Raw genomic sequence first — 17,298 nt, 5'->3', positions numbered from 1 at the left:
ATAGCATAAAACAAACAACCGGGTCGTCTTCCTCTTCCGCAACTGAACTGTCTGTACATACATTTAACCAGTTTAATAAACAATGTTACACTCGTGCGTTATTGGTTTTCTTTTGTGGGGGCGTTGCTTAAAATAAGACATTATTATTTTGAAAAATATTGCTTATTTCCTAATATTTCCTAGTTTGTTAGAGTGAAAAACTGTTTCCTTTTGTGCATATTCGGATTTCTACGGAAATAGCTGTTAATATATTTTTTTCTTTCTTGGGCCAAAGTAGGGCAAATAAACAAAAAGTGAAATTCATCTCAATATATCGTTTGCATTACAGAGAGTACATATTCTTTCATTTGGGGGCGTTTTAATCCATCGTCCTGTTTCAATTTTTAGATAATGGTTTGAAGTTCTAAAATTAAGTAACGCCCTCCGAATATTATAATGTAATAAATTCAGATAGATTTCATATTTCAATTCAGAATTTTTAAAAATATTATAAATAGCGTCTCTTGAAGATTTTTCTGTTTGATATCTAGGTCTGTAGATTGATTTCTTTCAGTCTGTTTAAAACAAGTGCTTTAAGACTACATATATTCGTATTAGGACATGCCTGTGTAGCCCAAATATAACTCGTCCCAATTTTTATAAAGTGTCCTTAATACAGGCAATCCATTTACAGCCAGATGTGTTACAAGTTGTATCATTATAGAGTAATTAATAAACTAGGAGAGAAAATTTAGAAGCCTTTCCTGAAATGAGTTTTCCCCAAAAGAGTAACATTCGTGATCTAATTTCAATTTCCAGCGGATATCTCCCCAGTTCCCCATAAAACATGAATGAGGGGGTGCTTTGTCTTAATGAGAGGAGTTCCTTTAGAAATTTTAAAAGAATATGTTCTACCCAAGAATTATTACCAAACCCCACAGTTCACACCCATAAAGAAGGACAGGGGCAACTAAGCAATCCCAGGCATGTAATCCATGCTTTCTATATGTTTGTCGAAAGAGGTCACCAATGTTTGAACGATAATAAGTTCTACTTGGAAACTAACCTGATGTTATTTTGAAAAAACATTTTTTACTTTAAAATGGAAACTCTTATGAATCATTTTCCGGAACCTACGCTGCGACCTGATGTCTAAACAGCGCAATAGATTTCTTCTTAAATCAGACACCATTTTTGTCTGATATTAACACAACTAACCTAAACACGTGGTGTGTAAATAAGGATGCTGAAGTAAGAAACAATGGCATTTTTGTTTGGGAGAATGTTTTGGCTGGAGTCAACATTGAGAAGAATTCAGAAGGTACAGGTGGACATACAGGTGGCGATGCAGTCCTGACAACGGCGATCCAGTGAAGTGAAACGCCAGCACAGCTTACCCCGGGGGAACAACTCTGGTGCTGACGTGGCTTCGATGCTACCGGTACTTATATGATCGTATATCCCAGTCGTAGGGGGTAGCGAGAAAGTCATTCTGTGCAAGCGGGCACAGGATCCACTTGTGATCTTAGAGCTAAGACGATCGTAATTCCAATAGTATAACATAGATTCACAATAGTTGTAAGAGCGAAATCGTCTTGCACAAGTGGACCTGCGCCGTTCCACAAAGTGATTATAGGGCTACGACTGTCGAACTCCATGTTAAGGTATGCCAGTTACAATACGGCCAAGTTCTATCAATACGAATCCTGGAATCAGGTAGTCATGGCAATGAGGCATCATTTCTGTTCGTGTAATCTGGCTCTGGTGATTTGATTGCTTGTTTGTGTCAACCAAGTCTGCGAGCCTGCCCACCCATTCTGTCCTTCCCTATTATAACAACATGGGTTGCTGAAGGTCTCTTTTAACTCAGATCTTCATGTGCCCTTTATCCAGTGATGATACCAGATACTAGCATCTGTTCAAGCAGTCTTTGACTAACTTTACATAATGTTTTCAGTTATGGGATATTTATGGTATGCTATTCACACTATTTATTTTACTTTTTGAAGGGGCGGGGTAGATTTCATTATGCTTTAATGCATGCTTCTACATAAGCTACTACAATTTAATGGGACATTGTTATCATATTTGGCATATTTTACTAAAATTGCATACACAGCGGGTCTAACGATTCCCATTGCAATTCGTCTGTGAGGAAAGTCCACAAAAAAAACACGAAGTCAGTGTGAAGTAGAGAATAGTTTAATTTTATCACAAGTTGCAACGAAGTTGACTTTCCAAATGGAAGCACTACATAGTGTCCTGACAAGTCGGAAGTACCTCTCACTAACTTACTCCACACATGCTCCATCTGAACATTTCTGATGCTTCTCATGGAAAGAATAAATATTTGTATTATGTTCCTAGGGTAAACATGTCACAACAGTAACATGCAAGGCTCATTTCATAGAAATGTCCAGCATTTAACAACCATTTGCACACTTGGTCGCTCCTTGTTCACATGCTACACACACACCTGCACAACATCAGACAATCGAACACCAGCCACACAGACGCCTCTGGAAACTCAGGTAACACAAACGTCTCGGGGAACGCAGTCTACACATGCCTCCTGGCTCCAACAACATGATATCCTGTTTAATTCTGTTTTCTTCTGAGGTCATACCATCTATCAAGAATTGTTAGCAATCATGGCACTTGCCAGAAAAATCAAGGAACTGGAAATTTTGCAAAGCATGATGCTGATGCTTGAATGAATAAAAAATGTCACTATTCTGTAAGAGCCAAATTAATCATGCCGATTTGATTAAAAAGATAGCAAACAAAACACTGTAAGACATATATTGAGAAACCAGATTGTGAATGTTGACAAATTTGGTAACTAGGATTGTTCTGACAGCTCAGAATTACAAGCAGAGGACTGTGATACAGAATCATCGGTGGGATCACAATAACATTACATTATGAACAAGAACTTTTCACACAATCATGGCAAGTGGACATTCAAGCATCCTTGTATGTTGAACATCTTCACACAACATCCACTGAAGAAAGTTCCACAGATATCATCCACAAGCATCATCTACTTCCTGTTCCCAAGTAGACACCTGTCTGTTGTACTGTCTTCACAGAACCATTAACAGCCCAAGTAAACATACAGACAAACAAGTTCACTCCTCTGTTAGTTCCTGAGTAGAAGCCACTCTGTTCCTGAGAAGACGCCTCTCCATTAGTTCCTGAGCAGACGCCTGTCTATTAGTTCCAACTATATGCCAATCCAGTAATGTTCAAAAAGACGCCTGTTAGTTACCAAGTAGAAGCCACCCCATTACTCTCGGTTCCGAAGTAGACACATGTCTATTACACTTAGTTCCCGAGTAGACACATGTCTATTACACTTAGTTCCCAAGTAGACACATGTCTATTACATTTAGTTCCCAAGTAGACACATGTCTATTACATTTAGTTCCCAAGTAGACACATGTCTATTACACTTAGTTCCCAAGTAGACACATGTCTATTGCACTCAGCTCCCAAGTAGACACATGTCTATTACACTTGGTTCCCAAGTAGACACATGTCTATTGCACTCAGCTCCCAAGTAGACAGATTTCTATTACACTTGGTTCCCAAATAGACACATGTCTATTACACTTACTTCCCAAGTAGAAGCCGCTCCATTACACTTGGTTCCCAAGTAGACACATGTCTATTACACTTAGTTCCCAAGTAAAGCCACACCATTACACTTGGTTCCCAAGTAGACACATGTCTATCATACTTAGTTCCCAAGTAGAAGCCATTACACCGGTTCACCATTACATACTTGGTTCCCAAGTAGACACATGTCTATTACCATTACACTTAGTTCCATTACACTTGGTAAAACACATATCACACCATTACACTTGGTTCGGTTTCCCAAGTAGTAGAGCCAACACTTAGTTCCCATTACACTCAGTAGAAGCCACCATTACATGTCTATTACACTTAGTTCCCAAGTAGAAGCCATTCCATTACACTTGGTTCCCAAGTAGACACATGTCTATCATACTTAGTTCCCAGTAGAAGCCACACCATTACACTTGGTTCCCAAGTAGACACATGTCTATCATACTTAGTTCCCAAGTAAAGCCACACCATTACACTTGGTTCCCAAGTAGACACATGTCTATTACACTTAGTTCCCAAGTAAAGCCACACCATTACACTTGGTTTCCAAGTAGACACATGTCTATCATGCTTAGTTCCCAAGTAGAAGCCATTCCATTACACTTAATTCCCGAGTAGACACATGTCTATTACACTTAGTTCCCGAGTAGACACATGTCTTTTACACTCAGTTCCCGAGTAGAAATCTCTCCATTACACTCAGTTCCAGAGTAGACACATGTCTACTTTACTTAGTTCCCAAGAAGACACATGTCTATTATACTTAGTTCCCAAGTAGAAGCCTCTCCATTACACTTGGATCCCTTACTTTCCGAGTAGACGCTGCTCTGTCCACAGAGGCACAACATCAACACAAGTACACATACAGCAACTCTTATCCAGTCAGAATATCTACACAGCACAAACGTCCTCACTCTCTCCAAGTTGGGAGGTTGTCACCTCCTGCCCCGCCTCTTCATGGCGGCTGTACACTGCGGACAGTACCACTTGCCCTTTGGTGCTTGTGTCAAGCCCACACAGCCATAGTGGAACCACTCGATAGGACACTGAGAAGGAAACACAGATAGTCATTAGAACTGGAACAATGTGTATGTTTGAGGTTTACCACTTGGGTGAAACGCTTGAAAATGGGCCGACAAACCAAAATATACACTCCTAAAACATACAGGGATATACTCAACAACACTAATGGCTCATAGCAATTTGACTTTATTTCATCAAAGTGTTAGAATCCAGAGGGATCCCTACCAACATGCATGGCAGAATTGCATGGTCCACATGCATCATTACAGCCATGTAAAAGGTTTGGCTCAGGAACAGATAAGGTGTGTATCTGCGTAAATTACGCAAATATTTATGTGAAAACTCAATTCCTATTAAGTCTATTGCGTACAAGTACGCTTGAATTTTGGTAAATACTCAATAAATGTGGTCTTACATGCGTACACACGAAAATGGCAAATCTCAGCTTGCGTGCCGGTGGATAGATAAAATAACAGAGGTATACTGAGAGGTTCTATTCAGGACATGAACTTGACAACTTGCAGTCTTTCTTATCGTTTCTCATAATACAGATCACACATAAATAAGAAACACTAGCATTTAAACTTTATTAATACCCAATTGAGTTTGAGTGAGGTGAGTACAATTTATTTGGTTACTCAAAGGAAAATTTGGATACCCAATTGAGATGAACACAAGCGAGTTCATAACTCAATGACCCAAAAAGTTATCTGTAGCTCTGCAAGGCCTTCATTTTTTTGAGCTGATCTTTCTTGTGATGATTGCTCATAAAATTTATAGTTCATGACATCCTACTTATTTTTCAAAGAGTATAATTTAGTCTCGGCAAACCAATAACTGAAACTATGACAAGTAACCATGTCACCAAGAGTGAGTGAGTGAGTGAGTGAGTGAGTGAGTGAGTGAGTGAGTGAGTGAGTGAGTGATGAGTGAGTGAGTGAGTGAGTGAGTGAGTGAGTGAGTGAGTGAGTGAGTGAGTGAGTGAGTGAGTGAGTGAGTGAGGTGAGTGAGTGAGTGAGTGAGTGAGTGAGTGAGTGAGTGGTGAGGTGAGTGAGTGGTGGTGGTGAGTGAGTGAGTGAGTGAGTGAGTGGTGAGGTGAGTGAGTGAGTGAGTGAGGTGAGTGAGTGAGTGAGTGGAGTGAGTGAGTGAGTGAGTGAGTGAGTGAGTGAGTGAGTGAGTGAGTGAGTGAGTGAGTGAGTGAGTGAGTGAGTGAGTGAGTGAGTGAGTGAGTGAGTGAGTGAGTGAGTGAGCGAGCGAGCGAGCGAGCGAGCGAGCAATATTCAAGCAATATCACGGCAGGGGACACCAGAAATGGGCTTCACACAATGTACCCATGCTGGGAATCAAACCCGGATCTTTGGTGTGACGAGCAACCGCTTTAACCACTGGACTTCCCCACCACCCTCACCAAGCCTGACCATCTGATCCACTTCAGGTGCTTCTTGGTAACTACTTGGTGTCGACCCAATTAACATCAAGATGACCTGGTTACATGGACTGACTGACTGAGTTTGGTTTTACGCCGCTTTTAGCAATATTCCAGCAACATCACGGCGGGGGACACCAGAAATGGGCTTCACACATTGTACCCATGTGGGGATTCGAACCCGGGTCGGTGGTGTGACGAGCCAACGCTTTAACCACTAGGCTACCTCACCGCCCCCTGGTTACATGGAGACAAGGAGAAAAAGCTAAGGAGTGGGTCATACTTACATCATCATTATCACAGCCCACCATGTCTCCGTAAGACACCTGGTTGCACAGACAGTAGCGTGGCTCATTGGGGTCGCTGCTCCAGTCGTCCACCTGTAAGTCACTGTTATAGTCCTCTACAGGTTCCGGGACAACGGCAGGGGGTGGTGCCACTGGCGGTACTGGAGGTGGTATGGGTGCGGCCACTGCTGCTGGTGGGGCAGGCTGGGTGGTGTGCTGTTGAGCAAGGGCGGCAGCTTTTGTTGTGGGTCTGGACAAAATAGATATGTTACAAATTATTTTCTTATGTATTTATACAAACAGTTTAGAAGTGGCAAAAATCCATAAATCAGTAAATATGAAAAATATGGCGTTCGTTGTGATATCCAGAACCCTGGTATGTCCAAGCGTGATGGTTTAGGCATTTTAATTGTTAGCTTTGCAACCTTTATATTTCACAGAAAATGAGTCGCATGCAAGACCCTGGCAGTTTCACATTTACTTACTTCTTTGTTCTGGAGGATCTGGGTGTTGAGTCTGGAGTGGTTGGAGCAGAAGTCTGTGCTGGAAAGCTCAAGGACAAATCTTTTGCGACAACAGGAATCGGGCGACCCATCAGGTCATAGCTGGCTTTCATGCTGGAGGTCCTCCGTCCTTGCTGCATCTGAATAGCAAGGTGAAACATACACTCTCTACTATACACTCACATCAACACCAAACACTCACATCAACACCATACACTCACATCAACACCATACACTCACATCAACACCATACACTCACTTCAACACCTTACGATCACATCAACACCATACACTCACATCAACACCATACACTCACATCACCACCATAAGATCACATCAAGACCATACACTCACATCAACACCATACACTCACATCAACACCTTAAGATCACATTAACACCATACGCTCACATCAACACCATACCCTCACATCAACACAATACACTCACATTAACACCATACACTCACATCAACACCAAACACTCACATCAACACCATACACTCACATCAACACCATACACTCACATCAACATCATACACTCACATTAACACCATACACTCACATTAACACCATACACTCACATCAACACCATACACTCACATCAACACCATACACTCACATCAACACCATACACTCACATCAACACCATACACTCACATCAACACCATACACTCACATCAACACCAAACACTCACATCAACACCATACACTCACATCAACATCATACACTCACATCATTAACACCATCAACACCACTCACATCAACACCATACACTCACTTCAACACCATACACTCACATCAACACCATACCCTCACATCAACACCATACACACACATCAACATCATACACTCACATCAACACCAAACACTCACATCAACACCATACCCTCACATCACCACCTTACCCTCACATCAACACCATACCCTCACATCAACATCTCACAGTCACATCAACACCATACCCTCACATCAACACCATACACTCACATCAACACCATACCCTCACATCAACACCATACACTCACATCAACACCATACCCTCACATCAACACCATACACTCACACTCATCAACACCATACACTCACATCAACACCATACACTCACATCAACACCATACCCTCACATCAACACCAAACACTCACATCAACACCATACACTCGCATCAACACCACACACATCAACACCATACCCTCACATCAATACCATACACTCACATCAACACCATACACTCACATCAACACCATACCCTCATCAACACCAACACTCAATACCATACCCTCACATCAACACCATACCCTCACACTAACACCATACCCTCACATCAACACCATACACTCACATCAACATCATACCCTCACATCAACATCATTTACTTGCAGTAACACTACATACTGACAGTAACACCACACAATCACATCTACACCATATACTCACTACAATACCCAACACTCAAATAACACATTTTTTTATTAACAATGAAATCAATAATTCTAGGTAGCCATAAAACCACAGTCAGCAATATTCCTGCTAAAGTACTGTCGGAAATAGAAAAAAACTGTATTTTCTCATTTATCTCTACAATTTATGTAGTTGATATGTGCAAGTGTGAAATATCTGTTAAACTAAGTTCGGCCTAACTACAGTCTCAGTGGTAGAGACATAGGAAACGTAGAAAAAAGACTTTACTGAGGAGAGATTAGTACGGAAATAAGCAATGCAGTTTTTTCTAAGTCCAAAACGATTTATTTGGAACAGACCATGACTTTATGCAAATTAGTGTGCGACGATATTGTATTACAAAGGACACTTTTAAATGCCCAATTTGAAATTAGACGTATCTTCATTATAAACGCGAGCTGAGGTAAAAAATAATAACTTCCATGCTGAAACTATTAAGGATGTAGCTACCATGAAGTCTCACTGTCACTATGAAAAGAAACAGATAGGAGGGTTCGTCTCAAAAGCAAAATGGGTGTCGCAGACGATCTTTGGGGTCGGGCTGGGGGATAGAGATATCAGCTAAGATAAGATAATCCTTCAGGGCAATTATACTGGGGAAGTACACGTCATAACAATTTACAAATAATATCCTGTCCTGTCAACCTTCGCGATCGGGTGGTCATACCACCTATATATTTTGAGACATTTAATACTATACGTTTCTATGGTTATCAGGTATCATACTCTTTTACATATCTCAACATAAACTATATGAAAGAAAGACACGTAAGATGTTAATCAATAGATGAGACATAGTCAACACACATGAAAAAGCACAAAATATCTTTGAGATGACCCCTTGTGCCTGTAGGCAGCACATGCATTTCATGCCAGATGAGTTGACGGTCCGTCGTCATACCTGGCTGAGCGACCTACTTGCCATCTATAGTCTGATCTATTGTTTTCAGCAGCTATTCGTATTTTTTCTAAGTTGTGCCCGATTTTACGAGTAAACATGCTTTTCTGGATATCTTATTACGCATCCCACTGAATGCCAAGTTAGGCCGAAGTTGGTTATTTCGACATATGCTATTTGCAGTTGTGTAAATTTTAGGATACAGAGTAACAGCCTAAAAACAGGGTTTTTTTTCTATTTTCCGACAGTACTTTAGTGCTAGGCTGCTTGTTAATAATGACAGTTTGCAGAACTGTGGGTGACCTGCCTTCCAATCCCCACGTGACGGTGGCAATGAGATGGGATCCGAGGGACTAGTAAACTTGTATGTAGGATAGCTACAACATGACCCGGATATATACTGACAACTACTCTCACCTGTTGTGTGGCAGCGATGGCCTGAGATGCAGCAGCAGCTATGGCAGCATTGCTTCCAGCACCAATATGACCTGTTGGAAAGAACAGAGCTATTACTAGGCTAGGTATCATTAGTATCAAACTCAGCATCACAACATAAGCAAGACTGCAATATAACAATTCACCAGTGTTCAGCACTAAGGGTGCTCCTGAGTCTCTTGAGATGTGTTGCTAACAGCAGTCTTCATGTTTTATTATTCAGTTCGTGACAAGGACCAGTTCACTTTCATGAGTGAGTGAGTTTAGTTTTACCCTGCACTCAGCAATATTCCAGCTATATGGCGGCGGTCTGAAAATAATCGAGTCTGGACCAGACAATCCAGTGATCAACAGCATGAGCATCGATCTGCGCAATTGGGAACCGATGACAGCAAGCCTGAACACCCGATCCCATTAGTCCCCTCTTACGACAAGCATGGGTTACTGAAGATCAATATTCTCACCCGGACCTTCATGGGTGAGTGAGTGAGTGAGGGAAGGAGTGAGGGAAGGAGGGAGGGAACGGGCAATACTCCAGCAATATCATGTCCGGGACACCAACTATGAGTTTCAGGAATGAGTGTTTGGCGTGAAGAGCAAACATTTTAACCCCTACGCTACCATCCCGAAGATTCCTTAACACTACACTCATTTTCTGTACTACAATCTTAGTTCTACCACCGAAGCCTCTGGACCACACAAACCAGTGACTGAAACTATCATTTGTAATCAGTGTAATGTACCCACCTAAGTTATATGCAATAGGAGATGAGCTTGCACTGGAGTTGAACATGGCCATGGCAGGGGGGAGTTCCCGGCAGAGTCGGACCGGCGAATCACTTCCTTTGCTGCCTCTGTCGCTAGTTTTGAAAGCACTTCGGTGGTTGGCCGTTTCTCTGGGGCATGATTGGTCACCAGAGAAGAGGTCTGAGGTAGTCGTCTCTCTGTAGCAAGTTCAAAATAAATTTGCTGTATTCAATATATTTTGCAACCAATCCATCAATCTCAATTTTGAACAGACTTTCTCAGTGTGAACGAGACACACAAATGATCATCTACTTTCTGATTAATACAAATTGTAAACATTTCACAAACTGCATAATGCAATACAAGATTCAACAATATTAAGATGAGATCAGTGTTTAACATTATTATCATTCTTTATTGAAGTGAATAGGTTTTTTTCAACACAGGTACACACAACCAACTACTTACTTTCTGCCTTGTGTGGGTTACTTATAGGAGGCTGAGGTTTATCCAACTCAAGGGATCCTGGAAATAAATCCTCTCATGTTACCATGGTAGCGGAATGAAAAATAAAATTGCGGGTATGTAGCTATATGCATGATATAAGGCCCCAAATCGTTCTATGTTTTTGATGTTTATGTTTACAAGGATCATGCTTATGATGATGTAGATTTCAAAAGCACAAACGATCCATACACAGACACAACAAACTTGGCAGAGATTAACATTTTTCTTTTGCATCTTTTCAGTTCAATTTAAAACCTCCATTCCTTCAGGAACTTGACCTCTCAAATGTCATATTTAACATTTAATTAATTGGCACTGGTCCCATCACACACAAGGTTCATGATGCTGTCTAACAATTTGTGGAAGCCTTGGTAGCTGAGTGGGTTTAATCACTGACTTTGGGTGCTGGCAGTTTCGTGCCTCACTCTAATAGTGTCAGTTCGAAAAGTAATAGAATTTCTACTGTACTTAAACATGTGTAAAACAGGGTAATCAATGACACATATACACTTGCTACATTAATCAGTTTTAGAAGTCTGGATACTTAACCCTCAAAACTTTTACTTTGACTTTTGTTTTAAACAACGTTCTGACCACATTGTGTTGTTTACATGTAGCAAACATATCATGATGTTTGTGACCAAGAATATCAATGTCATACTTACGTTTTTCTAATACTTCTGTGATTCCTGCGTTATCTGCTTCTAGCTCCATCTTGAATTTGGACAGCTCTTGATCAAGTTTTCGTAAATGCCTATCAACCTGGTAAAGCAAAGTCATGACCATATCAAGCTCTAATTACTGGACGTGTACGGTATCTCCATGGCACTGATCAGCTGCTAGAGTTTGTGTTGATCAGAGGTGGTGGGGTAGTCTAGTGGTTAAAGCATTCGCTCGTCATGCCGAAGACCCAGATTTGATTCTTCACATGGGTACAATGTGTGAAGCCCATTCCTGGTGTCGCCCGCTGTGATATTGCTGGAATATTGCTAAAAGCGGCGTAAAACTTAACTCACTCAATCAATCACTCAATCGTGTAGTCCAGGTTCTCATGACATAGATTAACTAATGCTAACTCACTTACTTAACATATTTATGCACATGTTGGTGAGAAAGCCATATAAGATAACTGGCATCAAACTTCTGTGAGATTGAAATACTGGTCTGTGATTGGCTACTCCATGGTGATGACCTACTACGGTCAGATTATGATGGACTACTTTACTGATTGTAATTTATTGATAACTTAGTTGTGCTTTATGTCTGTGTCAAATGTTTATGGTTTTGAAGTGTTTATGAATGGTCCTAGGTTGAATTTAGTATTCATTATCACTCTTGCCATGGTAATCCACAGATGACGAAATGTTTAGGCGCAGGGTCACACTACATGTGAGTTATAAGCATTAGGCCGGATGACATCACAAGTGACCAGTGTTATGTTTTAATGTGCCACTATGATCACAACAATAGACCAATCACATGATTATTCAATGCATAAAGGGTATGGTTTTAGAATGTATAAAAAACTTATTCCAGCAATTATGCCTGTCAAATGCCTATTATCTTACAACTCTTTTCAAAACGCATCTAATTTGCTTTCCATCATTACATATGTTTTTGAAACAGCCATTCATATTGTAATTAAGAAATACACTTTGCTCTACCACCATGTATAGTGTAATAAAACACACTTTTGCCCTGAACTATTATAGTTAAAGCACGAGGACGTTTTATTACACCATACATGGTGGTAGGGCGAAGTGTATTTCCTTTCTAAGATGCCAAATTTAATACTTTCTAAAGATAATTACGATTAATTTAAGGCAGAAAACAAACGACGGTGTCGGTGACCTAAATTAAGAATCCTCGCACAGGGCTAACTGGTGCGCTGTTCTATTGATTTGTCTGCCCCCTAGGTTAAGACGAACGTTACCAGAAAAAAACAAATGATAACAGTTTGATGACGGTTTACGCTCGATTAAATATCTTCTCTGAATTATTTTAATTACATATGTCATTAACGTAAACCATATGGGGCAATATGAACGTTGCATTTCTACTACCAGCGTTAAGTTTAGATCAGTACATCCAGAGGAAGTGAGTAGTCAAGCGACATCCCACAATTGCATTGTGGGAATGTAAACATTACTTAACGCTACCGTGTCGCTGAAAACTTGTGAGTTGAAATGACACATTTTAACCGTCGTGAAAACATAAACGTAATGTTTCCACCAGTGATGTTAGCTGCGTGAAGCAACAGCAAACCAAGAAACTGGATGCAACGGTGTAGTTTACTGTAGGATGTCGTACGAGGCGATGACAACTGACATGCATCGTGACGTCGCTGACATTGTGACGTAATGTAAAATGGTTCGATTACGAGGGGGCACACTAGAATGGCGCAGTGACGGGATAACGTCATTCAATTGTTACGTCATCAAAAAACTATACCTTTATTGTCTGATAATGTAATTTTTTTTCGATTGTTCTAACCGCTAGGCATCTTAGAATCTCTGTTACTCAACTAGTAATTGAAACTTTAACATTATATACTATGTGCAGAACACCAAAATAGTACAAGACTGACAGACTTGACTTATTTTTTCACCATTTACAATTGCACCAACTGAGTATACATGTTGTTTACCTGCTGATGTTCATACACTTACCAAGTCATATATATGATTAGCCAACTGCACTTTTTCATCTGCATCCTCTTTGGCCTTATAGTAATCCTGAAATATATGACAAATCACAACTGGAAATCCTTAAGAAAGACAAATTCACGGAAGTCAATTTCAATATTTGGAATCATTGACTCTCTAAGGATCAATCAGTGATCAAACATATACTGTGGAAGCAGTTAAAACCGGGCACTCGTCGGGACGGCAGAAATAATACGGTTTAGACAGATAGTAGAGCTTACCTACGACTAGAACTCAACCAGTTTTGTCACTCTCATATACATTGTTGTATCACATGGTTCTCTCAATTACTGCACACATTCACAATAAAACGAGTAAACTCACTAATTACAAGTATACCTATACTGAACTAAGGTTAAATTATCTTTGTCGGCAACCATGTACAGTCAAATCCCAATGAGTCGAATCTCTGGGGACCAAGTAATAAATTCAACTTATCGATGTATTCGAGACATAGGTATGTCTATGAGGGTAGAAAAAAAAGATGATCCAGTCCTAATTCCTCCGCCTAAGCATTTGTTTATCTAATGATTTCCATATCACTAATAGGGGCACCTTATCAGTTCCAGTCTGATTAGCACAGACAGTGATTTCCGTAAAATCACTAATCTGCCTTTTGAACTCACCCGTCAATGGCGGGAAGGTGTGAGCCGCGCTGGTTTGTTAATTGGAGCAGTTTGCTACACCAATCAACTTCTCAATGACTGACTTCGGCTTATGTATACAAGATTGCTGTTGTTTGAATCTCATGGGACCAAATTTCCTTCTTGAGTCATCGTGTGTATTTATGAGACGAATTCGTGTAACCGGTATTCAAATGATGACAACTATAACAGGGAATGGTCGGGACCGACAGGTACTTCGAGTTATGCATAATATTCGAGACACCGGCATTCGACTCATTGGGATTTGACTGTAGTTTCAATGCAGGATTAATTATAGGGCTGGGACGATACACGATGTCACGATACGATACATATCGCAATATTTTACCTGCGATAAGATATATATCATGATACATACACCTTGAAAGAATGACATAGTATAAAGATTGAATTTTGATTTATTTCAAGGTATTTGTGTGTAACAATAACACTACTGCAATAAACAAACAAGTAACTCTATCATACTTGCGTATTTTTCTCTAAATATGTACTTTAACATATTTAAGATAATACTGTTTTGCAAAAAAGTCGTGTATTGTTTTTTATCGATACACCAGTCGATAATACCATAGCTGTATCAAACTTAAATGTATCGTGATGTATTGGTGCATTGGTGAATCGTCCCAGCCCTAATTAATTAATGACAATACACAACCGGTCGACTCCTCACCACGCACAAGATTAGACAGCGCTGATTACTGTTTGGGTGGCTCATTTCATGCCGAGAGCTTTTAAATGATGATAAATGTCCTAGCCACGGATAGGACTGAGATTTTATGCAGGTGTTGACAAGTTGCCGGATTGGACAGCTACCGGTTTTGACAGCTTCCACTGTATTGAAGACTAGTACCCCTGGATGGGAGTATTAGATTGCAGAACTGTCAACAATTAACTTGTTACTATTGCTACTGACATGTGTTTACACTGGACACATTTATTATACACCTTTCTGGATCAGATGCCATTGAGAAATGTTTACAGATGTACATTTGACTGGATATACTGCACCTGTTTTATTTTCTGAAACTGTTCTTCTTTCCATTCAGGCTTCACATTTGGTGTAACACATTTGGTGAAAAAAGTCTTGACCCTTTCCTCCAGACTGTCAAGAGCATCTTAAAAGACAAATGTGTTTACCACTTTGGTGAAACCACAAGACCTTTTAGTACTTGCCATCAATCATAATATCAAAAAAAAATGTTAACTTTATATTACAGGGTGGACTGACCCCACACACGCTTGAAAATTATAGAAAATAAAATATCATGGTTTCTGTACATGCAATAAAATCCATCACATGGGGCAGATGTGACTACAGTGACTAGCTAGTTTCGGGCTAAAGAATCTTCCAAAATGACTTGATAATAGATGCTGAATTATTAAACATTCTCAGACATAACACTGCAATACATATATTTGACAAATATATAATTATTATTTTTTCATGACCAGACCAGTCCACCAACCACCCCTTGTTATAAATTACTGTGTGCGATGCATACTGATGTGGCTTAATTTTACTTAAACCTCAACCAGTCTGCTAACAGCTGGTACCTTCTGAGACAAGTCGTTTCCCAATTCTGACAATAAATACCCTTTTGAACAAAATAACAAGATAACTCCTCCATAAATGTTGAGCTGCCATTAACAGATTATGCAAAACACGTAAATACCATTCGGCTCGTCAACTCATTTACCATAAAAACAATACTAGCAGACAACACGGAAGTGAATGAAATCCTCCAAGGGCAGATAACTCTTCACTCAAGTCTTGCCGGTCACAATCAAAGTAAATAGACTATATGCATTGGTCTTGATGCAATCGGGGCTTACTTTGAACTTCCAAATCCATTTCACGCATTTCAGTTAGCCTTTCACGCATTTCCATAGGCAGATTTTCGATCACTGAAAGGAAATGCGAAAAGAATTAAAGTTAGCAAGCAGATGGTCACAGTTTAGACACGGTTCAGGCAATTTCAGCTCCACAAAAGGCCCTTGTGAAGATAATTACGTTCACTTTATTTAATTCCGAATAATAATTTGATGGTAAATTGACTTACTCTCCAAGTAATCTTCCAAGTACAGCATTTTGTTGGTTCTCAGTCTACCCGCATGAAATACAAATGGCGTAGTTTGTGTTTTGGTGCGAGGCAATGTAACGATGTATTTGATTGGTCCAGGAGAAATTATCAAAAGCCCGGTTTCGTGACAAATGTTTGATTATTTAAGCGTTGTTACGATCAGAGTAGACCGGTAGCGTGATGGTAAAAGCTACAATATGCAAATCACAGTGTTTTAGATGATGACAAGATTTACTTCATGGAGCAGTTGGACAAAAGATCAATACTCGCTTCACAAAGAACAACCAATCAAATGAGGTTTTAGAAAAGTAAATAAACGGCGAACCATGTGCTTGGAAAATCCTAAAACACAAACATACAAGACAGCCTGAAATAGGATTCACCGAGCAATTCAAAACGCTATGGATGTGCCCAGACTGTAAAGACGATATGTTTTATTCTTCTGACATTTGTAGATTGCAAAATGTTTTAAAGCAATATATTCTGTAACCCTTTTATACAGATTTTTAGGCAAACATGCGTGTGTGCATATGTGTGTGCGTGCGTGTGCGTGCGTGTGCGTGCGTATGAAGGTAGTGGGAAAAGGAATAACTGCCAAGGAGTGAGGTATATTGATGAGATAATGACTAGTCAGGACTTCATACCCAAATACTGAAATCAATATTTATTTGTTTTTGTATCAAACTGATGGATGTTCTAGTGACGAGGCTCGGTTAAAAGGCTAACAAGCGCGGGTTACGTTGATACCACACTTACATGTCAGACTTGGTAGGCCTGACCTATGGAACTGTCTTCAGAGGTGTCGTTGGGCGGTGGGGTAGTATAATGGTTACTTTTTAAAACGTTCTCTTGTCACGCTGATCGAAGACCCGGTTCGATTCCCCACATGAATGCAATTGTGTCAAGCCGATTTTTGCTGTCCCTTAATTGGTATTATACTGGAATGTT

The 17,298-nt window shown here is 40.1% G+C and overlaps 1 protein-coding gene across 1 annotated transcript; it reads right to left on the bottom strand.

Moving 5' to 3' along the window:
* Window positions 1–2,165: 2,165 nt before the first annotated feature.
* LOC124274709 (inhibitor of growth protein 3-like) lies at window positions 2,166–16,589 on the bottom strand. Its single transcript, XM_046710074.1, is given in 13 exon segments — window positions 2,166–3,047; window positions 3,918–4,658; window positions 6,349–6,598; window positions 6,834–6,991; window positions 9,628–9,698; window positions 10,393–10,452; window positions 10,455–10,589; window positions 10,861–10,917; window positions 11,565–11,661; window positions 13,569–13,634; window positions 15,278–15,384; window positions 16,103–16,174; window positions 16,330–16,589. Coding segments are annotated over 12 exon segments (1,212 nt in total). The 5' UTR covers window positions 16,358–16,589; the 3' UTR covers window positions 2,166–3,047; window positions 3,918–4,547.
* Between the last annotated feature and the right edge of the window lie 709 nt (window positions 16,590–17,298).

This window comes from Haliotis rubra, unplaced genomic scaffold (genome assembly GCF_003918875.1).
Source record: "Haliotis rubra isolate DU_JTF1 unplaced genomic scaffold, ASM391887v1 Scf1934, whole genome shotgun sequence".
In the NCBI taxonomy this organism is placed as follows: Eukaryota; Metazoa; Mollusca; class Gastropoda; order Lepetellida; family Haliotidae; genus Haliotis; species Haliotis rubra.
Note: the sequence above shows the minus strand (reverse complement) of the source record. Positions and strands in the feature narration are given on the sequence as shown.